The sequence below is a fragment of the Sinocyclocheilus grahami genome, unplaced genomic scaffold (genome assembly GCF_001515645.1).
Source record: "Sinocyclocheilus grahami isolate Dianchi unplaced genomic scaffold, SAMN03320097.WGS_v1.1 scaffold1489.1, whole genome shotgun sequence".
In the NCBI taxonomy this organism is placed as follows: Eukaryota; Metazoa; Chordata; class Actinopteri; order Cypriniformes; family Cyprinidae; genus Sinocyclocheilus; species Sinocyclocheilus grahami.
The window spans coordinates 53,323-78,693 of record NW_015506668.1 but is presented as its reverse complement, the minus strand read 5'-3'; the positions used below and the strand labels follow the sequence as shown (position 1 = coordinate 78,693).

Genomic DNA, 25,371 nt, shown 5'->3' with positions numbered 1-25,371 from the left:
GATATAATCTGAAGGCGAAGTCTGAAGAGCCCTTGGATCCGGACCCTAGTAGGTAGTTCTATGAGACATAGAAACTAACAAAAACACCATAGGTCCAGCATGAAAGACTGCAATGCAAGCGCAGAAGGGGAATCGAGCCGGGGTGCAGTATAATGTGATTATCTGATAAGGACATGATAAAAATCATCTGTCCAACAACTGCAGACAGATATCCACATTATACACTTCTACTTCTTATACTTCTTATATAAACAGAAGGAAATTACTGATAGGGAAAACTTTCCCGTCAGGTCCTTTCCATGTTCTGCCCATCAACTGTAAATCACGGCAAGGGGCAGACAATTCTCACCACAACCGCAAAGCGCAGCATGCATTTAGCTCCCATGCTCCGCCCACAAGCTAGATTACCTCAGAAATCAAGCGAGAACAGAAACCGTGGCCGGAATGCATCGCTATTCCCGCGAGAGGCAAACGCACTCATGCAAATGCTATCTACAAACTGGGGTAAATGGTGAAGTACTCACCTTCCCCTCAGTAGTCCCGCGAATGCATCACGAGAAGCACAAGCCATCTCCTCATGAGACGAGTGCATTCAATTCATGCTTATCCTCCACAAGAAATAAGCAATGAATGCAGAGCGCATCCAACTCCTTCCGGAGCTGAACGCGCTTGCTCTTCACCACACACATACACAACACACGCGAGCCGTGTGAAACTGCAGGTATCAGAGCAAAGCCTCTTGGCGAGAGAACATGCACTCCTAGTCGTGGTTAGCTTAACGCTAACATAAACAACCGGTCAGTGAAGATGAAGAAGAGGATGAAGTGTTCTCCCGGCGCCCTTTTATACTGTGATCGCGCCAGGTAATGACATCATTGGCTGTCGCCGGCTAATGTTATTGTCGTGTTTAGATGAATACTTCAGACACCGGTCACGCTGAAGGTCAACTGATATTAGTGGTATGCGGGGTTCCTCAGTCCTGTTCCTGGAAAAAATAAATAACCACCAATAACTACCCTATTGTGAAGCGTTTAGCGCCAACCCTAATCAGACACACCTGAATCAATAACGGTGTTTAGGATGGCTGGAGGTGCGTCTCAATCAGCTCCCAAGCTCGTGAATCAGTATATTGTGTCCATGAATCCTGACACTGATAAAAACCCTGGCTCACTGCACACTGGGACAATGATTCCTCAATTTCCAGTGACATGACCATGTATAACCTCACCGCTGGTATTAATCAACTACAGGCAGGACCTATATATTTTTAAGATAATTTTTTATTAAACATATTGGGCCTCATTCATGAAACATGAGCAGAACAAATTTTTGTGTAAATAAATTGTGTAATTCCAGAGATCACATGACAGGAAACAGGAAGTGAAGTAACCTCTCTAAATGTATAAAAGGAGCAGCATGGCCTAACATTGGGGCATGAGACTTTAAACACATCAGGTCAGTGATCCGCTGTGATCCGCAATCCGCACATCAGCTGTCTGGATTGATGAAAATATTGCGTTCACTCTTTGGATTATATCACACTGGATTGTATATTCGCAGATGGACACACCAAACCTCTTCTGGACTGTGTTATGCTATTGGAACAAAGGACTATATGTGTTTTAACAGCCTAAGAACTCTGTGTACATATTGTGATGATTTATTTAATAAATAATAAATAATATTAATTAATAAATATTTATATGTACTATGTTACGATGTTTTTAAACACCCAATTAATTATGTCATTTTTGTAGCCACTATTTGTGTGTGTGTGTGTGTGTGTGTGTGTGAAAAGACAAAATCACTGATTAAGAATTTATCTTTTGCTGCTTCTGATTTTTCTTCTTCCCTGTACTCATTATTTTTTAGCATGTCTTCTTCCATTCTGTCTTAAATGTAAATCTCTCTCTCTTTCTCTCTTCCGCAGCCTTTGGACTACGAAACTAAAAGCAGTTTTTCTCTGAAGATTGAAGCCACTAATCGGAATGTTGACCCTCAGTTTCTGACCTTTGGCCCCTTCAGTGATACAGCGGCTGTAAAGGTCATTGTAGAGGATGTGAACGAGCCGCCGGTCTTCTCTCCTCTGATCAGCAGAATGGTGGTATCTGAGGCAGCGAGGGTCGGCACGGTCATCGGTACAGTTTCAGCCCGTGACCCAGACTCGTCCAGCAGTGCCATCAGGTAAACGCTTCACTGATGTGGGTTCTGTGTATTATCTTATTAGACTGTGTGTTTGTAATTCACATGGCTGTTTATCTTACTGTCCTCTTAGCCATATACCGTATGTTATAGTTCTAACACAGAACACTGATTGGATGCTAAAACACAATTTAATCAGTTCATTCTGTACTTAATCCACATAAAAACAGCAGTGAGGTCTACACAGACCCCAAACTCTGGTTTAACAGTTTGACTGTCATGGTCATGATATGCAAATACAGATCTGGCCACTGACAATAAGTGCGCAGAGGAAAGGGATCATGCGTGACCACGGTGTATTATACAGGGCCACAGGGAATGCTCTAACACAGGAAAGACATGCTTAGTAGGGGGCAGTCATGTAACATACTGAACTGAAGCGGCCAAGAACATTAACAACACCCTTCATTGCGAGTAAATCACTCGCATATGTGACTAAAACTTCACTCTGGGTGACTAAAGGATGTCTAATATTAGCCACTGGCTAATAAATTCTCAGATTTTACTCGCCAGTGTGTGAGTTGGACGCCAAGTATAAGTTTAGCACAGATATATTTTTACTCGTCGAAAACACTGACTGAGCGCTTCAGAGTTTCATTCTCTGTCAAGCGATCTGTGATATTTCTCAGTTCATCTCAATGGATGCGCAGCGCACCTGTATTTGACATACCATAAACTCTAGTGTGAAGGCGCACAAATCGCCGTCACTTTGTCTCACACACACGCAAAGAGAGAGAGAGAGAGAGAGAGTCTTGCATACCATGCTGAATTGACGCGATACATGTAAACGATATACTTTGTTGCATTTTCCTGTCAAAATAACAGAGTTCCTTTGGAATTCTTCAGCTTTTAAGAACTGCCGGATTCTCCGGTAGTGGGCAGAACTAATGCACAAATGACAATCTCATTGGTTGGTGCTCACCTATTATCGTCCCTGTTTTGATTTCAGCAAATAAATTAGAGCGAACACACACAACCTGATTAACCCTCTGAGGTCGTGTATGTGTTTTATGGCCTTATTTCAGTGACTTTAAAATTTTAGTTTTTCACTAAGCACGCATGAACGTTGTTTTCTCAAAAACACAATCACATACATACATGCTGCTCACATATTATTGTAGCCCAGTTTGTGCTGATTATGGTGCTACTAAACTTAGTCATTAAAATGTTTATTAGCAACTGAAAAAAGCACAAATGTCAGGACATATCAAAACTTCTCCAGGGCCCAAAACACCCTCAGACCCCAGAGGGTTAAACAGAGCGAATGTGTCTGAACCCCGAACGTTCTGAATATGAACCAATGAAACATGGGAAAACCAAGTCAAAGGAAAATGTGTAAACAGAAAGTGAACACAATGAAAACAAAAACATCACATGACCCTGACACTAACAGACTGAATTGATGCTGCTCTTGAATAATTTGTTTTTGGTCAAAGCATTAGGACTCGAGTCTCGACAATGACAAATATTTGTTATTTAGAATTAATAGAAGCTGTAAGAGAAGCTTAAATATGAACTTATATTTTTTGGTTAAACAATTAATTTTGTTTTCTATAAATGCGGATCAAATTTGATTGATAAATTGATACAACATATTTTCCATAAGATGATAATATAGTTCCGAACACTGCTCTGAGACTTGGCTAAAGATCCAATAGCAGTCTTTATTAAAGGTAATACAAAGAGTAGACAAAGACAGACAAACCCTAGTCAAAAAGTAATATATTTAAAATACATTTGTTTCATACTAAGTATAGTTCAAATCTATTAAAATATTTACTGACATATCACTCGAGACTTACTGAAATAAAAAATTATGATTCAACTTTGTTTGGAGTACTACTAGTGCACAATGTACATTTCTTATATTAAGCCTAAAATGTGTTTTATTGACAAATATTGTATGATCTTTGAATAATATCAGTCTTTAAATGCAAGAATATTTAAAGTGCACCTAAAGTATACTTGCAACAGTTACACCTTAGCACAATCAAATATACTTCGGTATATTTTTAGTTGGACTTCAGCAGTATTTCCACACAATTCAAGTGCATTAAATACAAAATTTGTTGTTCCAATTTAGCAGACTTTACGTATGCAAAAATTAAGCGTTAGCATTAGTTCTGGCAGGTCACGTGAGTCAAGCTTGCATCAGCTGATTCTCAGCTGATCACATCTACCTATAGGAATACGACACCTATCGCGGTATTCCTATATAAGCTCTATTCAGTATTATTCAGCAGCTTTTCAGCCTGCTCCGGAGCAAATTAAGCATTGCTGCTCGCAAATCAACTGTTGCAGCGTGTTTCAGAACATCTGAAATCCACATCTAAGATAAGTGAATGCTGTTTTAATCCATATCACTGTATATATTACCTGGTCTGCTAATTGAAAAAGCATATTTGCAGCAGCATTTACACATCTGTGTTCATACAGCTGGAGCAACACATAGTCTAGAGCATGTAATCGCTCTGAGGACACGCCGATAGTTAAGGCCATGAGAACAAGTTTAAATGAAACAAGCATTCTCGTGTATGCGTTTCAACTGGGGTTCGCTGTATTCAGCGGCATAATCTCAATGTTACGGTTGTTTATTTCTAAGGTTTATGTTTCATTAGCTGTGTGAGTGTGCGGTTGATTTCAGCTGCATCAGAAGCACGCATTTATCGCTCCTAATGGCTTCTATACATATAAGAATGTAATATCAATGACCATCATTCAAAGTATTTCTGCAGTGTGTGCTTCCCCTGCTGGACTGCCACTCAATACTTATTAGAGATACATAATTTCTGATCCTCTTGAATATGTGCTCACGCTAAGTAATGTGAGCATATGAGCATGAGAAATTAGGGTAATATGACGTGTTGATTAAACATGATCAACTGGCGGAGATCAAGCTATGTTCATTTATAAAAAATAAAAAATAAAACACTTCGGTGGTGATTGGATTATTAATATACTCTTATTATAAAGTGGAACCACTATTTGTGGTTAAATTATTGAAAAGTTAAAGTTCATAACTATAAAAAGTACTGCATCATTATGAATTATTATTATAATTGTTTGGAACTCAAATTTTTTAAAATCTAAAATATGTTCTATACTCAACAAGTGCAACTTAAATACAGTGTATTTTTTTGTACATTTAATCATAATCACATGTCAATCTATTTTTAGTATACTTATCATTAAATAAATATACTTTAAATACAATTAAGTATATTTATTTTTCACTAGGGTTGGCTAAAAAGATATGTCTTTAATCTAGATTTAAACAGAGCGAATGTGTCTGAACCCCGAACGTTCTGAATATGAACCAATGAAACATGGGAAAACCAAGTCAAAGGAAAATGTGTAAACAGAAAGTGAACACAATGAAAACAAAAACGTCACATGACCCTGACACTAACAGACTGAAGTGATGCTGCTCTTGAATAATTTGTTTTTGGTCAAAGCATTAGGACTCGAGTCTCGACAATGACAAATAATTGTTTTGTTACGAAGGTTACGACTGAGCGCTCAAATGGACACAAGGGATTTAAATAGTCCAATTATTCTAAGCAAGTACAAGCAGTGCATTAAAAAAAATAAAAAAATACAGGTAACTACAGTCGTTTTCCTCTGGTTCCTCACTTGCTGAGCTTGGGGTGATGCTTCCCCCATAAATATATTATTAAGCAACATTTCCTGCTAAGTTTCTTATTTCATTTTCATTGCTTAACGCTATGTTGGCAAATATGCTATTGTCAAATATTGCTCGTTGTTTAAGGCTAGTTGTTCAGTAACATGTTGGTTTGCTAGGCACGCCGTTGCTTTAGGCTTATTGGTTGTACTTTGACACACTGGTAACATTAACGTTACCCATTTAAACTTACCAGAGCTGAGACTTGTTTTTAAATCTGTTTAAGACTGTCTGATATGAAACAGGCTTGCTGCTTAAGGCTCATCTAGTATTGAGGATGTGGTTTCATTAAACACATCCTATGTGTATGATTATTTCCATCAAGCTGTGTTTAAGTCTGTGATATGCTATTGCTTAAAGCTATACAGTGTATCGGTAATATGCTTGATACTTAACTGAAGCACACAGTGTCTTCAGGACATCTCGGCGGCGGCAACAACAATACTACAGCGAGAATAATACTACAATACTACAGCGTTATGCAAATCTTCCCACATCGTGACGTAGACATGTGGGGGGCGTGTTAGAACGAGCCATTTTAGGTAGGTGTGGCTGACTCTTAACTTTTATAAAGAATATCTCTTTGGATTTGAGACTTTAGTCTTTGCAACTTTACAGATCTTCTTCATGCACCAAGAGCTTGTAACACTCCAAAGAGAAAGGAAAATTTGAAATCGCATCATATGACCCCTTTAAAGAACCATTAATGGAAAAAAGTGTGTTGGTACAGGTGCATTGGAGTGTATTGGGAATGTACTAAAGTAATAAACCTTCTGATCAAGTTTGTGAATTTCTTTCACCATTTCAAATTAATGACTAGCTATATGTTGTTTACATATCTTTACTTTTGTAACTATCTATATGTGACCCGGGACCACAAAACCAGGCATAAGGGTTTTGTGTATGATTTTATACATCATACATTTTTTAATACATTTATACATCATCTGAAAGCTGAATAAATAGGAATTTGTTAGGATATGGTAATATTTGGCCGAGATACAACTATTTGAAAATCTAGAATCCGAGGTGCAAAAAAAAATCAAAATATTGAGAAAATTACCTTTAAATTTGTCCAAATGAAGTTCTTAGCAATGCATATTACTAATCAAAAATTAAGTTTGTTTAAAATCTTCATGGAACATGATCTTTACTTAATATCCTAATGATTTTTGGCATAAAAGAAAAATCGATAATTTTGACCCATACAATTTATTTTTGGCTATTGCTACAAATATACCTGAGCTGCTTAAGACTGTTTTTTTGTCCAGGGTCACATATGTATGTAAAGCTGCTTTGCAACAATGCAAAATTGTGAAAAGCACTATTTGTGGTTAAATTATTGAAAAGTTAAAGTTCATAACTATAAAAAGTACTGCATCATTATGAATTATTATTATAATTGTTTGGAACTCAAATTTTTTAAAATCTAAAATATTTTCTATACTCAACAAGTGCAACTTAAATACAGTGTATTTTTTTTGTACATTTAATCATAACAGGTCCTATATTTAGGCCGATTTTAAAATCACATTATTAAAATACTTAAGACACTTTTAAGGGGTGAAGGAACAAACAAATATCAATATACAGAATGTGATATTGTCTCTTGTGTCATAGTCTTAGTTGAGAACTCATACAGTGGCCTTGTTTACTTAAATGATATGACATCATACAATACAAACAATCCCCACAGACTTACATTATATGGCCTTCATACAGCTACAGGATCATAAGATGCGTTGCTTCATTCATTCCTTATCGACACTAGTTGTTGGGCTGAGTGAGCATGGACATGTCAGTGGGGTTATGAAGTCCTCTTTCAAAGGTTTGGTACAGTTTATATAGGTACGTATGTGTGAAAATCACTTTTAATAAGTTTCAAACATGTTGTAGATGGAATTAAGAACCTAGCCAGTGTACTTTCTTAAAGATGAATATATATTTCATCCTTCCCCAAATGCATTTGTAAAAAGTATTGTATTTTACAAATGAATTTGTAATGCACTAAGTTTGTGCTTGATGAAAGCATAAAATAACTACATTTAGAAAGTGTAGACATGTCAATCTATTTTTAGTATACTTATCATTAAATAAATATACTTTAAATACAATTAAGTATATTTATTTTTCACTAGGGTTGGCTAAAAAGATGTGTCTTTAATCTAGATTTAAAGTGAGTTTTTTGGGCAGTGTAGAGTAGGGCTTGTTGTTTGTCATTTCTCCGATCACAAATGCAGACATGGTTTTACGTTTACGCGGCGCGATGCAACACAACGAGTAAAAAGACAGTATAAGTCATTATAATCCATAATTATGTCCCCACTCGATGCAACAAATGCCTAGTTTATAATGGGTTTTAATGTTTTTGTCTTGTCGCTCCGGCCGGACAGGGCATCATCATAGTATGTGAGGGGCGTAACATTTCCATCACACGCTTGAGGTATTCAGCCAATCACAACACACTGGATAGCTGGCCAATCAGAGCACACCTCACTTTTTCAGACCGATGAGCTTTGTAAAAATCGACATGTTTCAGAAAGGCGGGGCATAGAGGAGAAACAATGTACAGTATGTGGAAAATAATGTGTTTTTTAACTTTAAACCACATAAACACATTTCATTACACCAAATGCACAAAATAATGTTCTTTTTAGCAGCATCATATGACCCCTTTAATGTCCCGCATGAACAACGACAACGTTGCACTTGGAAATGTGGACTTCTTTGGGCTGTCAAAATATTACGAATTATTAAACGAATTATTAAAATTATCCTGACCAGCCCTCAAAACTACACAAAAAGATAAAATGTCAAAATAAATTCAGAGATGTTCACTATATGAAAAGTAACAAAATGTATTTAAATAATTTAAATTCATACATCACATATAAATCCGCAGCTTACTGCGAGAAAGTCAAACCGCCAAAACATTTCATTGCATTTTACTTTAACATCTGTGCAGTGCATTGAGAGTATAAGCGTGCAGAGACAATGGGCAGAGATATTACGGATGGGTTTATTCCTTCCGCATACATAAGCAGTGCATTCACATTCTTCCACCAACTAACGGAACTGTCTGTGTTTTAGTGCATAAAAGATAAGAATAAAACTAATGTTATGACGGTTTATGCAATTGTTTCCTGCAGAGTTAATGACAGATCATGTAAGGTAAAAGGGAAGCAAAACATTCTGCAGAGGATATTTAATGTTGTGTCCGCTGGCTTTATGTCTTTAACAGCTTCAGGTTTAATGCACTTTCGTGTTCTATACAGGCTGTTTTATGTTTATTTCCACGCACCGTTAATGCGCCTATATTAAGACTTTTCGGAGATTCAGTCTTTAAGTCCATGTAATATGTGCTGTCATTGATGGAAAAAAAACAGTTTACTTATAGTAGTATTTGTAACAGTATAGAAAGACTACAAAGTAACCGCAGTTTATCACGGCACATGTCTGCTTTGGTGGAGAATCTGGTAAAGCGAGTGCACATGTGTGGCAGCGACCAGGGTTTGAATCCAGTTCACAGTGTTTCCTACATTGTTCAAATGTCTGTGTCCAATGTTCCACTGATGCTCTCTGGATAATTGAGTTGACTGGTATGCTGGGCTTGTTAGTAAAAGGCAATTTCTTAAGCTGTGCCATTATTTACAAAGGTTAATTTATTGCATTAGAAGCACACAATAATTGTCCCATTAGCACACTTCAAGTTTACTTGGAATGCCATTGCAATGCATTTTAAAGTCACTAAAAGTAAGGGATAGTACCTCAGTTTGTTATTAGTATAATATTAATGTATGTTAACCACTCTTACAGTGTAATTGAATAGCAATTGTAATGTCATCAATGAATGAATTCTGCACTTCAAAAATTTAATAAAAGAGAGGATATTTAAATTATACTTAAGTACACTTGGATTAGTTCCACTTTAGCACAAACAAGTATGTTTGATAAAACTTTAGTTGAACTTCAGCACTGCTTTTGCACAACTAAAATGCATTTAGTATAAAATGATTTGTTCCAATTTAGCAGAATTTAAGTATACCAATGTATAGTGTGCCTCAAATATATTTAGTTATATTAAATTACATACGAATAAATTGTTCTTAAGTATACAATTTTTTCACTAGGGAAGCATTCACATAATGTATCTCGTAACTTTGTACCTCAGCTATATCTGATCAAATGCACTTTTTAATTCTTTTGCTTGGGTTGAACACATCATCTTTGCTTGGTTGGAACAGCAGCTATGCTAATTTAGTCTCTATCTGCTTCTCTGTTTCTGCAACCCCAATTCCAGAGAAGTTGGGACGTTTTGTAAAAATGCAATAAAATCAAGAATCTGTGATTTGTTCATTCTCTTTAACTTTTATTTAATTGACAAAAGTACAAAGAAAAGATTTCCAAAGTTTTCACTGACCAACGTAAATTTATTTTGTAAATATGAACAAATTTAGATTTTGATGGCTGCAACACATTCCAAAAAAAAGTTGGGACAGTGGCAAAATAAAATTGAAAAGGTTATGGAATATCCACTTTAAACTGTTTTGAAACAGTTAACAGTGAGCAGGTGAATTGGTAATAGGTCAAGGTATCATGTTTGGGTATAAAAGGAGCATCTAAGTCTTTGCAAACAAAGTTGGATCATGGCTCATCACTTTGTGTCAAATTTCATGAGAGAAGTGTCAAACAAATAAAAACAAATCACATTTCACAATGCAAAATTGCAAATAATTTAGGTCTTTCACCAACTACCACACGTAATATTGTGAAAAGATTCAGGGAATCCAGAGAAAACACAGTACATGTAGGGCAAGGCAGGAAACCTCAGTTGAATGTGCTTGACCTTTGAGCCCTCAGATGGCCTTGCATAAGAAACCATCATGCTGTGGTGTTAAATATAGCCACATGGGCTCAGGAGTACTTCAGAAGATTAAATGTGCAATACAATACACTGTATTTGAGTTCTACTTGTTGAGTTTAAAAATAGTATAGATAAAAATAAATGTTTTGAGTTGCAAGTAATTATAATTCATAATGATGCAGTACTTTGTATAGTTATGAACTTAAATTTTTCAATAATTTAACCACACTTAAAATAGTGCTTTTCACAATTTTGCGTGGTTGCAAAGCAGCTTTACATACATATGTGACCCTGGACCAAAAAAAAACAGTCTTCAGTAGAACAGGTATTTTTGCAAGAGCCAAAAATACAATGTATGGGTCAAAATTATCGAAAAATATTTTTCTTTCATGCCAAAAATCATTAGGATATTAAGTAAAGATCCTTCCATGAAGATATTTTGTAAATTTCCTACCTTGATCCTACCGTAAAAGTTCAAGAATCCAATAAGGGAATGAATTAGTAATAAGTAATAAGTTAAAAACAGCGCTAATGCAAAGAAAACACGGACAATTTCATCAGAGATGGCAAAGAGAATAGTGACTCGTGTCCAGATGGCAGTAAATTATACTTGTCAGCATGTATTTGGCTTAAAAGCACAAGTGTTTTATAATGAATGCTGACTGAAGGTGTTTTAGATTATGTGCTGGACAGTGGTTTAGTTATTCTGAATGGATCCGTATAGTAGCATGTACAGTCAGGCTAAGGCAGCAGGTTTACTGGTGCTTATTTATATAAAAAATGCTCTAAAAATTTTTTCTTTCTTTCAGCATTATATACATACATTGGGAATTATGAAAAGAAGGGGGGGGGGCATACACTGGTTTATGCCGGTTTATCCAATTGTTTCCTGCAGCGTTAATGACAGGAAGCAAAACGTTCTACAGACGATATTGAATGTTGTGCACTTTGCACAACACACTTTCGTGTTCTATACAGGCCGTTTCACGTTTATTTCCACGTACCTATATTAAGACTTTTCGGCGATTCGCAGTCTTTAAGTCCATATAATTTGTGCTGTTATTGATGGAAAAAACCCTGTTTACTTATAGTAGTAGGCTATTTGTAACAGTATAGAAAGACTACAAAGTAACCGCAGTTTATCACAGCACATGTCTGTTATGGTGGCACATCTGGTATAAGCGAGTGCTCGTGTGTGGCAGCGACCCGGGTTTGAATCCAGTCCGCAATGTTTCCTTCAGCCAATGTTCAAATGTCTGTGTCCAATGTTCCACTGATGTTCTCTGGATAATTGAGTTGACTGGTATGCTGGGCTTGTTAGTAAAAGGCAATTTCTTAAGCTGTGCCATTATTTACAAAGGTTAATTTATTGCATTAGAAGCACACAATAATTGTCCCATTAGCACACTTCAAGTTTACTTGGAATGCCATTGCAATGCATTTTAAAGTCACTAAAAGTAAGGGATAGTACCTCAGTTTGTTATTAGTATAATATTAATGTATGTTAACCACTCTTACAGTGTAATTGAATAGCAATTGTAATGTCATCAATGAATGAATTCTGCACTTCAAAAATTTAATAGATATTTAAATATTTAAATTATACTTAAGTACACTTGGATTAGTTCCACTTTAGCACAAACAAGTATGTTTGATAAAACTACTTCAGCACTTCAGCACTGCTTTTGCACAACTAAAATGCATTTAGTATAAAATTATTTGTTCCAATTTAGCAGAATTTAAGTATACCAATGTATAGTGTGCCTCAAATATATTTAGTTATATTAAATTACATACGAATAAATTGTTCTTAAGTATACAATTTTTTCACTAGGGAAGCATTCACATAATGTATCTCGTAACTTTGTACCTCAGCTATATCTGATCAAATGCACTTTTTAATTCTTTTGCTTGGGTTGAACACATCATCTTTGCTTGGTTGGAACAGCAGCTATGCTAATTTAGTCTCTATCTGCTTCTCTGTTTCTGCAACCCCAATTCCAGAGAAGTTGGGACGTTTTGTAAAAATGCAATAAAATCAAGAATCTGTGATTTGTTCATTCTCTTTAACTTTTATTTAATTGACAAAAGTACAAAGAAAAGATTTCCAAAGTTTTCACTGACCAACGTAAATTTATTTTGTAAATATGAACAAATTTAGATTTTGATGGCTGCAACACATTCCAAAAAAAAGTTGGGACAGTGGCAAAATAAAATTGAAAAGGTTATGGAATATCCACTTTAAACTGTTTTGAAACAGTTAACAGTGAGCAGGTGAATTGGTAATAGGTCAAGGTATCATGTTTGGGTATAAAAGGAGCATCTAAGTCTTTGCAAACAAAGTTGGATCATGGCTCATCACTTTGTGTCAAATTTCATGAGAGAAGTGTCAAACAAATAAAAACAAATCACATTTCACAATGCAAAATTGCAAATAATTTAGGTCTTTCACCAACTACCACACGTAATATTGTGAAAAGATTCAGGGAATCCAGAGAAAACACAGTACATGTAGGGCAAGGCAGGAAACCTCAGTTGAATGTGCTTGACCTTTGAGCCCTCAGATGGCCTTGCATAAGAAACCATCATGCTGTGGTGTTAAATATAGCCACATGGGCTCAGGAGTACTTCAGAAAACTGCTGTCACTTAACACTAGGGTTGGGTATCGAGAACCGGTTCCAAATTTCCAAGAACTGGGTACTCGATAAGACACATACATTTTGATTCCGCTTAACAATTCCTGCGTTCGCATTTTAATGTGTTTTTAAATGATTTTCACATAGGAAGGGAAATAACTTGAGCACTGTTTGCATGCAGCGCAAACATCCGAAGCGCAAGCACAGACAAAATATATATTTTATATATATAATGTTTGTAAAATGGCACAGCTTTTGAAATATCTGAAAGTACTACATTCTTAACATCAGTTAGTCAAGCACTGTATATGGTAATCAAGTATTATTTAATAATAGAACTTAAGTAATTAGAATTAAAACCATGTATGAATGCATATTAGTCATTTTAACTGAACTTAGGACTGGTGGTGCTGCTTTTTGGGTCATTCAGTGTTTCTGTAAAAAAAAATAGGGAAATAATAATAATAATAATAATAATAATAATAATAATAATAATAATAATAATAATAATAATAATAATAATAATAATAATAATAATAATAATAATAACTAACAATAATACTGATAAGATAATAATAATAATAATAATAATAATAATAATAATAATAATACTTAGAATTCTACTAATAAGAACAATATAAAATTTACCAAGGATTAATGGGCTGCTGGATTCATGAATATTAAAGGGGCATGCTGCTCTTCTCAGCTGCTTATTAAAGAAGAGCACCCCTTCGCTGCTTCTCTTCTTAAAGGGCATGCTGCCTCAGTCTATGCTATTTCAGAAGGTCTTTGCTTTAAAACTATTAGGGTATTGGGATTTTGCTTGCTTGTTAGGGCTTATCTAGTGTTCAGTATCATGTTTGTCGCTAGACTTGCTTGTTGCTGTAAGCTATTGGTTGTTACTGCAAGTGCTGGTACTTAGTTAAACTTGCAACAGCAAGAAGCTAATGTTTAAGTTGTGGTTTAGGCCATCCGATTGTTCTTGAAATATGCTTGCTGCTTATGGCTCATTTAGTATTGGGAATGTTATTTGCTTAAGTTCCTGACTACTGCAACATGCTGTGATTAAGCAAGCAACATGCTTGTTGCAAAGCTATCTAGTGTATTGGTAAGGATTTTTGTCTATGCTCACGCGGGTTGTCAGATTGAGGACACAACACACGAGCACAAATGTCAATGGGAGACGGACAACCTAGAAACTGATGAGTTGATTTGAGTTATTGTATGCTGTTGTTATAGACTTTTTAAATGGATGCTGAAGCTTTTAGGCCAGGTAGAATCTGCGATCTCTGATCCGTTCATTGCTCGCTTCTATGGCTTCTATATGTAAATGTATTTGTTGTATAGTTGGCATGAAATTAATGTATGTCAAATACATTTTAGTATATTTATTTTTCACTTGGTAAGATTCAAACATGCAGATATCATAATAATTCAATCCATAGAAAACTCAAACCACTAGGCAGAGGAACAAAACACAGGGTCCAGGACAGGAATACAGGTGATCAGACATGCAGAAGTAACACACTAACATGACTACACAAAGAATGCTTGAGAAGACACCACACCACAAATAAGCCACAGCAAACAAGGTAACGATACTGGTGTACTGAATAGCCGCGTTTCCACTGTCGGGCCAAAAGTGGGCATGCTAGTGTGTGCCAGGGCCAGTCGCATTTCCGCTGTCACTTCCGGGGCTTGATCGTGCCTCGTCGGTTATTTCTTATTCGTTTTCTGATAACTTCTCTTTGTTGCTGAAATGGTTGCGTCGTGACGTTGTTCCTGAGAGGCGTGTAAAGGGCGTGTTTTAGTGAAGCGCAGCGGAGCTTCTGGCCTGACGGTGGAAACGCGGCATGATTTTGGCCTCGGTGCTACAGGTCCGAGGCTATTAGCCCTGCCCGGCCCGTTTAAAGCACTGGCTCGCACTGGCCCGACAGTGGAAAAGCGGCTAATTAGTCAAGTCAAGTCAAGTCTGCTTTATTGTCAATTCTTCCACATGTACAGCGCATACACACAGAGAATTGAATTGCGTTACTCTCAGACCCTTGGTGCATACAGATAACATTAACAGTAGAACATAAATACAGATATACAGATTAAATATAAAATATAAAATACAACTGTACAAATATACAAATAAGGTAAAATATAAAATATATATATATATAGCAGCACAAGGCACATGGCAGATAGAGTGCAAACCAGTGAAGTAGACAACAGTGCATATATAATGATTTGTAGTGCAAAAGAGCTTATTTAGACTGATTAGGTGTGTAGGTGTGTGTGTATTAGGGAAGGGGGAGAGTCCGTCAGAGGGTCAGAGTTCAGTGGTGCGTGGGGCAAAAGAGGGGAGGGGGGGAAGGTCGGGAGGGAGTTCAGCTTCCTGACAGCCTGATGGATGAAGCTGTCCTTCAGTCTACTGGTCCTGGCCTGGAGACTCCGCAGTCTCCTCCCTGATGGCAGCAGACTAAAGAAGCTGTGTGTTGGGTGGGTGGGATCACCTGCAATGCAGAGGGCTTTGCGGGTGAGACGGGTGTTGTAAATGTCCTGGAGGGAGGGGAGAGAGGCACCAACGATCTTCTCAACTGCTCTCACTATGCGTTGAAGTGTCTTGCGGCAGGACACGTTGCAGGCACCATACCACACAGTGATGCAGGTCGTCAGAATGCTCTCGATGGTGCCTCTGTAGAAGGTGCACATGATGGGGGCCGGGGCTCTGGCTCTTCTGGCTCCTAATTAAGCCATAATGAGCCCAGGCCAAGGATTATGGGGAATGTAGTCCTTAATAGATGGAGGGGACAAGAGGGGAGGGCCCTCTGGAGGAGCCTGTGGACTCCATATATATATATGTATTTTTGAGAGCTTCAGTGGCAGAAAAAATAATAAGTGAGTAATGACTTTTGGTTAATTTATTTATTTAAGGTCAGCTCTTCATTGGTGCATGATTAGTTCCTGTCTTCACCAATCATTAGTTCATGTTCATGTAATAATTTAGATATTAATACATGATTATTAATATACTCGTATTATAAAGTGTTACCAGAGTTCTAATTCTTTTCTCTTTTTTTAGATTTATTTTTGGCATTTTGCCTTTATTAGGATAGGACTGTCTTTCAGACAGCAAGAGAGGTGGGAGAGAGAGGGAGAATGGGATCGGGAAAGGTCCGCGAGCCGGGACTCGAACTGGGGATGCCCACGAGGCCACGAGGCTATTGGCACTGACAGAGTTCTATTTCTTGAAACATGTCGGAACCAGGCTAGTGTGGTTTTCAGGAACAGTGTTGACTCACCTGCGCTGACATTCATCCGTGCCCAACGGCACATGATAAATGTCATGAACATTCCCACCAGAAGCCTGACATTCCCAACTATAACATCCATTCTGACAAGCAGACTGTTTCTCTCCATCTCTGTAATCTTTTACAATTATTTGATAATTGAAGAATTACTGTGAGGCATTGAGGCTTGGACGGTGAATGATAATCTGCTGTTTTTGTTATTTAATTGCTTGTGAATCACCTTTTTGTGCCTTGTGGATTCTCTGCCTCAAGTTGAAATATGAAGTTAATATCTGTACATTTAATACTCATTTAAATTCCTTTATAATGAAGAAAAAAAATACTCTGAATGGGTTACAATAGGGCTAAAGGCAATGTGCTTTTTATTACTCCCATAGTGAAATATTGCAAAAATATATAATATATGTGTGTGTGTGTGTTTTATTGAACATTGTTTTGTTGGTTTGTTTTGTTTAAAAGTAGTCATATACGTGTTTTACCCCACACTCTACAATCTACATTAACCAATCACCTCAGCAAAGTTTGCAATCTTTTCTGTTTATTTTGATTAATAAAATATTTTGTTTTGTTCAAAAATACATTAAAATGTTTTCATTGATATTTAAATTTTAAATACAGGGGAAAAAATATGTATAAAATATAAATAAAAAATGTTCCAAACAGGTGCTTACTGAACCATTTTTTATGTCATTTTTGTGAACGATTGTACCCCTAATATTTTTAAATATAATGGTTATAGATATGGGGATTATGTCTAACCCTAACCAACTTAATAAATGCTAATAACCATATGAACTTAACTATGCCACACCAACAAATGGAAAAGTCAGTCAGCTATTTATTATAATGTCAATTTTTGTGTCTTTAGCTTTAAAAGTAGAGGTGCTTTTTACTCCAGGTACCATACTTTCTGATTCCCGTTTCCTATATATATCTATAACATTTTAAAAACATTAAGAATTAGATAAATTTAGTGCAGAATACTTTTCTATTTGCATAATGAAAAGTGGATGTTTAGGAAAGTGTTGCGGTGAGTTTTTGTGCCATCTAGTGGTTATGAGGAGAATCAAATTAAATGTGTCTTTTCTTTTTATAGCGCAACGTTAGCCCTTTTGTACTTGTAGACGTGCTACAGTTAGTCAATTAATTATTTTGGAATGCTAGAATCATTGATGCTAAATAAGAAAAGATGCAAGCAAATAAGAATTAGTTAATTTTCCCTGTTATTACTGAAGAATGTGTCTCTGGTGTGTCCAGGTACTCCATCGACCGGAACACAGACCTGGAACGCTTCTTCAATGTGGATGCTCTGACCGGTGTCATCAGCACAGCCAAAGCCCTCGACAGAGAACTCAATTCAGTCCACAACATCACCATATTTGCCACTGAGAACCGTGAGTATAACAAAAGCCATATTCTAAAATGTGAAAAAAATAATTGTCAAAAAACAAAACAAAAACAACTTTAAATTAATTACTTAAACATCTGTTTTGAAGAGGTGACACTCTTTCATTCTTTTCTCTTTCAATTCTGTCCTCATTTGCTTTTCCTCATGTCATTCCAAACTCATGGCTTTTCTTCACGCACATGCACACGCATGCACACACGCACACACACACACACACATACACACACGCACACACACACACACATGCATGTGTTGGAGAATGTCTATATTGTAAATATGAGTAAAATCTAATACTTTCAAGCTCCAAAAGGACATGAAGGTACAAGTTAGCATAATATAATTTCATGCAATTAGATTTATATATTCTAAGTCTTCTGAGGCAGCATCACTTATCAACATTAATTTTTTTATTCACTCTCAAATTAAGTCAAATTTAAATATAGAGACCAAAATATTTGGGGATACTGACGTTCAAGCGTTGATTTTTGGTCATACGTTAGTGAACGGTTGGTTGAAACTTTAAAGTAATGAGTTTTGCATTGCCATATTTGAAGTCATCTGTACACATGTGTTGATCAGTGTTTTGGTTTCAAAGTGAATAAAAGCTGAACATCGATCTATTCAGTAATTGTGTAGCTTCAGAAGTTTGTGCAATATACCACTTCATATAGATTCCCACTAAGATTATGTGCTTTTTTGAGCTTGAAAGTGTTGGATTTCATTGACTTTCATAATATGGACAAAACAGCTACAAGTTGCTTCAAATATCTTCTGTTATGCTGGGCAGAAGAAAGCAAGCTGTACAGGTTTGGAAGGACATGAAGGTGAGTAACTGATGACAAAATGTTAATCTATGGGCAAACATTTCTGGTAACACTTTATAATAAGGGTACCTAAATAATCATGTTCTAATTCCTAAATTAATACTGAATTAATGATTAGTGAAGGCATGAACTCATCAAGATTGAATAAGGAGCTAACCCTAACTTTGACAGGAGTCAAATGGACTGAATAATTGAATAAATGGGTTGATGATTAAATGGACTGAATAATAGATACCTCAACGACAGTACATATTTGATAGTCAATGCATTAATCAACATCTAACTGAATCAAACAGGCTCTATATGAAAGAATGAGAAGTACCTTTGACATTCTGTTAGATGTGAATAATTATATGAAATTTAAATTCAATTCTGATTGTGATTCTGATTCTGCTTATCGATTCCTAGTTTCGATTCCAATGTGATTAAATAATGATATCAAACATTTATCCTGTGTCTCTTTTTTGCAAAACATTTATTGGAGCTGAATACCATGAACAAAAATCAACAGGCTACATAAAAACTGGACTCTTTAAGAGCTGTTTGTGTGCAAAATAGAACTGCATGATTCTGGATAAATTTAGTTGTTTTTTTTAAAAACTTTTTTTCCCAAATGGAAGTTGTGGTTCTCTCATGATTCTGAAGTAAAACATTAGACAACTAAACAAAATCTCATAAAATTTATGAATAAATTGAATGACTCACTCAAGATGTACTTGTTTCATTACTGGATGAATCAGTGTTCTTGAACGAATCTCTTGTATGATTCAAAGACAAATACATTTCAACAGCCCCTTTTCGCTGCCCACTGGTGTAACAATGTAATCGACAAATCTTCATTTGAAATGTCAAATTACTTTCAAAAGGTGATTTACTCTATTTTAATCGCTACCGTACACATCAGACTTTATATCTGAACTATAAACTTTTATCCCAGTACTTCTGTGATTTGAATGTTTGTAACAGAAGTAATGATACTGTGTGGCTGAAAAGACTGAAGCTGTTTCATTCATGACAGATGACAGCTGCTCACTTTAGGTCAGCGCAGTGCGAACGCAGATTTAAATGTTCAAATCACACTGATGAGATCGTACTCTGCACAGATGAACCAACAAGTGATCACAACATTGATCGCACACATCAAAGGTTGAGGAATGAAACGGACGAATCATTGTAATTTAGGAATAGAATCACGTTGTTGTTTGAATCGTGTTTGTGATCTTTAACAAACTATTAAATTAAAGTGCTTTGTCATGTTGGTGGTGGCACCTCTCTTGCAACATGTTTAGCTATCACAGATATTATACTTAGTTTTTTTGACATCTGATCGCAAATGTAGCCAAACTTTGGAGCGCTTATATTAGTGAGCAAGGTCCTGGCAGCTCGCTAGGTCCGGTCCTCACAGATGAAGAAAAAAAAAGCGCATAGGAATCGATAGGCGGAATCGAAATTTTTATTTGACAACAAATATCCGTTTCCTGACTTTAAGTGTCCAATTCTGGAATCGGAATCGATTTTCGATTTCCCAACTCTATTCGTGACATATATTGGATGGATCATGATTATTTGGCAATTAATTACATGAATCAATCAATCAATCAATCAGATATCCGTGCATGATTATTTTTGTGCTATTGTTATAAAATGCTACAAGATTGCACTGGAAGCTTTAGGACAGTTTGATTGTAAAGTTTTTGTATTGCAGTTTCAATTGAAATAAATAAATAAAAAATAAAAATAATAATATTAATTGCAACATGTTTCTTGGACCAAATCCTGCAGATCTGTTTTGCTGGTTCATATTTTGTGCTCAACATGCCCTTACTATGATCAGCCATGTCGCTGAGTGTCTGTGGTGAACAGTTGAATGTTAATGTGTTCTTCAGGGACTGGTTGTGACCTATAGCTCAGGGTCAGACCTATAGCTGTGACTGAGGTGATTTGCTGACTAAGGCATGTATCCACAATTGTTCTGCATTTACTTATGCAAATGCAACGACCCGAGGTGACACACGTGCAGAATATCAGCAAGCACAAGGAGAAAGGATCTCACCACAGAAATATCTCCTCTCTCACACACACACACACAAACACTCTTCCATTACCAAATTCATATTACAGATCAGATTGGAGAGCAGCTCAAAGTAGACAAACCACCATGACTGAGTCGTCTTAAGCCACCAATCAATAGTACTTTCTATGTGGTAAATCTTCATGTCTCATGTAAATTGTCTTTTTTGTGTATGTCAGAGGACCCGTCTCAGGTTGGCAGAGGAATCGCTCTAATCACAGTCATGGACATTAACGACAACGCTCCAGTGTTTGCTATTGAGTATGAGACACTCTTATGTGAAAATGCAGCACCTGGACAGGTATGTGTAGCCCGTTGTGTGTTTACTAGGGGTGTCAAAATGCATCTGTGCATCACTACGGTAATAAAAAAAAAAAAGTTGACTAAGGAATTTAATAATGACGGATTATATACGCGTGCTTTCACAACAGACACAGAGCACGTATGATTGAGAAAACAAATGCATACTGTAAAAGCAGAAATTCATGCTGCTGCGTTTCACATTTCCCGGTTTGGATGTAGAAGTAAACTATAGTAGGGTAAACTTTTGTATTTGAGTTACTGCCATATTTATATATTTTAGTTATTGACAAATGTCTGATCACATATGCAGATCTTTTTCAGATAATTAACAATCAAATATGACATTATTTATATTTTAATTGGATCAATAATAAATGCACATTAATTTATTTTCAATTGTATTATTATTATTTTAATGGTATATTATTTTGTATATATTTGACTATTTCATATTGTTTCTTTAGTTACAATGTCTTCAGATTATTTTGGAAATAATTATGAATTGTTCCAAAATAATACAGTCAAATTCAGGTTTCACAATGCATTACAATCATAAAATTAAAGTGATACAATTGTGAATATTTTTTTATATATGCATTCCTCTCATGTATGTACATCAACTAGTCCTCATGTGGTTTGGGTCAACACGATGCAGTCCAACATAAAGGAGAATTAATAACAGTGTTTAAAGGTCAGAGGAGGCATACAATCTATGCATTAGACAGCAAATATTACATGCATGCCATGGCTTATTTAGCAAACATTTTGTGGAGCTAAATGTCTGATCTGTGTGCTCTTGGCATTTGGAAAAAATAATCAGCAATAGAGAAAAGCCAGACTGGACAACAAAAAAGTATCATGGTTACATACATGATATGGAGTTATATATATATAGCAATGGTTAGTTGCTCGAGTCCTTTTAGTGTCATTTAGGGGCATGGAAAGGCAGTTTCCGTGCCATTCTGTGAATGTATGAAGACCAGAGATTAAGAGGTCTGTAAGGAATCTCCGAAAGTCTGTTCTTTGTCGTGAGGTGGGGGATGTCAATTCGAAGAGCTTGTGATCACTATCACATGTTTCCATGTGACGGTCACGCTGTGCATCTCTTTTGACCATTATTCTTGATAACTTGCCCCCAAAATTGACAATCTCCTTGGAATTGTCAATAAGTGTTCTTTTGTTTTAATGTTGAAAGCTGTTCTGTGAAAGAGTCTGTGACCAAAGTCTGTGATTTCATATACCAATTCAGACTATTGCAGAAGTGGGTGTGTTTTCTAGATGTGCTGTGGTTGCGTGCATCACATACGACATATGTCTAATTAAATATGTATTGATATAATTTCAGTCTATTATAAAAACATTATTTAAATGTTCAAACTTCACATGAGTTTATAGAAGTGGCTGCTTATAATAAAACCACGTAAGTGAGCAGACGTATCTGACGCTGATGTTAAAATGGCCAGTCTTGGCATTTTCCGCAATTTGGCTCTCCTTACTAATTTTATTTATTTTATTTTTTTTCATCAGATACTATCCATAGTGAAAGGTGCAGCATGCAGAAAATTGTGTGTGAATGGTAGCTCAGGTAGGCCAAAAAACACATGAGGAGAAGCATTTGGATAATACAATATCAGCAATCACAGACATTTGCATTCGGACGGGATTGGATTTCTCAGAGGATCACTGAGTTAACCGAAATTTGAAGCATAAAAATTCTCCCGCAAATGACCAACCATATTTCGCTGAATACTGAGGTCCTGTGATAATATTAGTCCAGTGTGAATCGGCATCTCTGTGATTTGGCCAGGATTTGGAGGGGTTGTATAAAACTTTTTTCAAGGTTTTATTTCCTGTGGGCCTTTTTATCCATCTTTCCTGAAGAATGGAGGCTGCGTTGGAGTATTTTGATAGTATTTTGGGTGCTGGGCCATATCGCCTATACACCATACAACGATACAATTTGCAGAAAGAGAAAGCTGAAAACCATCAGAAGAGCGAAAACAAAAACCATGATTAGGTGGAGATGGATGACATGTATAGCACCAAGCGGTAAGGAACATTCTTCTGTTTATGATAACAAAGCCTTGACGTCATATCTGGGTGATAAGTCAGTAAATTGGAGTTAAATCACAGGCTTTGCTCATCCCATGCGAATGAGTCACACAAAATTCAGATGTGGGGTAGGTAATTTCTAAATCACACAAGGTCCCCAGATAATACTAATCCAATGCGAATAGGGTTAGCCCTATTCAGATGGAACTATTTTTCCAGGGGGTCATCAGAGAAATTTGTGTTTCACAAGTCCTATTCACAAGGGAATTTGCATTATAGATCTATTTATCTCTGTCATTTCATAAATTACATATCTATTTAGGCCAGGGTTTCTCAAATCTTGTCCTGGAGGGCCAATGTCCTGCAGAGTTTAGCTCCAACACTAATCAAACACACTTGAGCAAACTCATCAAGGTCTTCAGGATCCTTAGCAAATCACAGAGAGTAAGTGACTCTGGAGGGCAGTGGCTCTTCAGGACCAGATTTGAAGAACCCTGATTTAGGCCTTATGAGCACCAACTTTTCTCTCACCAGGACAAGTCCCCTCCAACTCACATCGTTTCATGTCATTCCATGTCAGCATGAAAACAATGCCCTGCTGGGGTGAACATGTAAAAAATAAAATGAAAAAATGCTGTACAGAAAGGTGTAGCTCATTAATCATTGGCTTGAAAAAGGCTGAGCGAGTCGCACATGTGCTTCTGCAGCTAGAGGTAAGAGAGATTCATCTGTTTTTCTTTAAGCCAAGCTCTGTCATGGCCGGTGGTGACTTTGAGCTAGAACACCAGGATGTGTGTGTGTGTGTGTGTGTGTGTGTGTGTGTGCGTGTGCATATGTTCAGCATGTATACTTGACAGTCAAGAAGGACGAAGTTAGTGAGCAACATAACGTAAAACACGTAAGTTGTCTTAGTATGTGCTTGCACAAAAACTTCCTTTAACCTGCCTGACACTCTCATGTTTATAAATTATAAGTATTTTGTCATTTGGTGAGATAAAAAATATAGCATTATGGACCTGCAACTATATTTGCCTCAGCTGTTTGTATTTTTATTTTTATTTTTTCTGTACCTGAACTTCTGGCATCAGGGCTTCTATTGTGTTATTAAACTCTGTCATGAATGTGGCACAGTGTCTTATCCTGACATACTTGAGATTGTAAAGAAATTATTTCTTACTATTTTATCTTATCAGCTGCTTCATATTTATAGCTATTGTATCACATCCATGGTGACCACTTTAAATTCTAAAAAATACCAATTTATACAGTATGTGTTAGTACATTATAATTGGTCTAACACTTCACCTCTGGGTTTGTTGTGACTCTAACCCATTACCCCACATATAACTATAGAAAGTGCTCATTTATTTGAGTTACATCTGTTATCTCCTCTCTCAGTCTGTCATGAAAGAAAAAAAAAGAATGTTCTCTCTCTGCTAAATGTGATAAAATGGATGGAAATGAAGACTTTGCTTGCTAGAAGAGAGCTGCATGCATTTTGCATTAATGAGTCTTATTGTCTCTGTCAGTTCAGGAGAATTTCATTTCTGTCAGAACTCTATATTTGACAGGGGCCCTTTCATACGTGCTCTGCTGACACAAAAAAAGAAAACGTCAGCATTTCAGCACATATTAAGGCACAGCAAGTTTTTAACTATACAAAGGCTGTCTGTACTTCTGTCTTTTGAGTATGTGTGCGTGTTTCTCAAGAAAGAGAGCTTTGTGCTGATTGGCAGCCTTTCACCATTTGCATCTTTGTAGCTATTAAATCACTGTAAATGAAAACAGGATGCTTTGTCTTTCACACTGTCCGTTTAATGTGACAACTCCTCCTGCATAAATGCTAACTATTTTTAATTTGCTAATTGAACTGAGGCTGCTGAAAAACTTGCAGTTATACTAGCCAATTGTGTTTACGTCTCTGTTGTCGCTGAACTTAGCATATACCAGGCTGTACATAAATTATACTGTTGTGCTCTCGTCTGTAAGGTTAGTTTATCATTGTCCGTGGAGGCGTGAAGAGAAGCAC

At 36.4% G+C, this 25,371-nt stretch overlaps 1 protein-coding gene across 1 annotated transcript in view; it reads left to right on the top strand.

Annotated features, from left to right (window-relative positions):
- Window positions 1-25,371, top strand: part of LOC107570661 (cadherin-7-like) — a 106,308-nt gene that overhangs the window by 65,313 nt on the left and 15,624 nt on the right. The window contains exons 6-8 of the mRNA XM_016256915.1: window positions 1,931-2,184; window positions 17,942-18,078; window positions 21,167-21,288. Coding sequence (XP_016112401.1) covers window positions 1,931-2,184; window positions 17,942-18,078; window positions 21,167-21,288 — 513 coding nt within the window. The remainder of the gene's footprint in view (window positions 1-1,930; window positions 2,185-17,941; window positions 18,079-21,166; window positions 21,289-25,371) is intronic.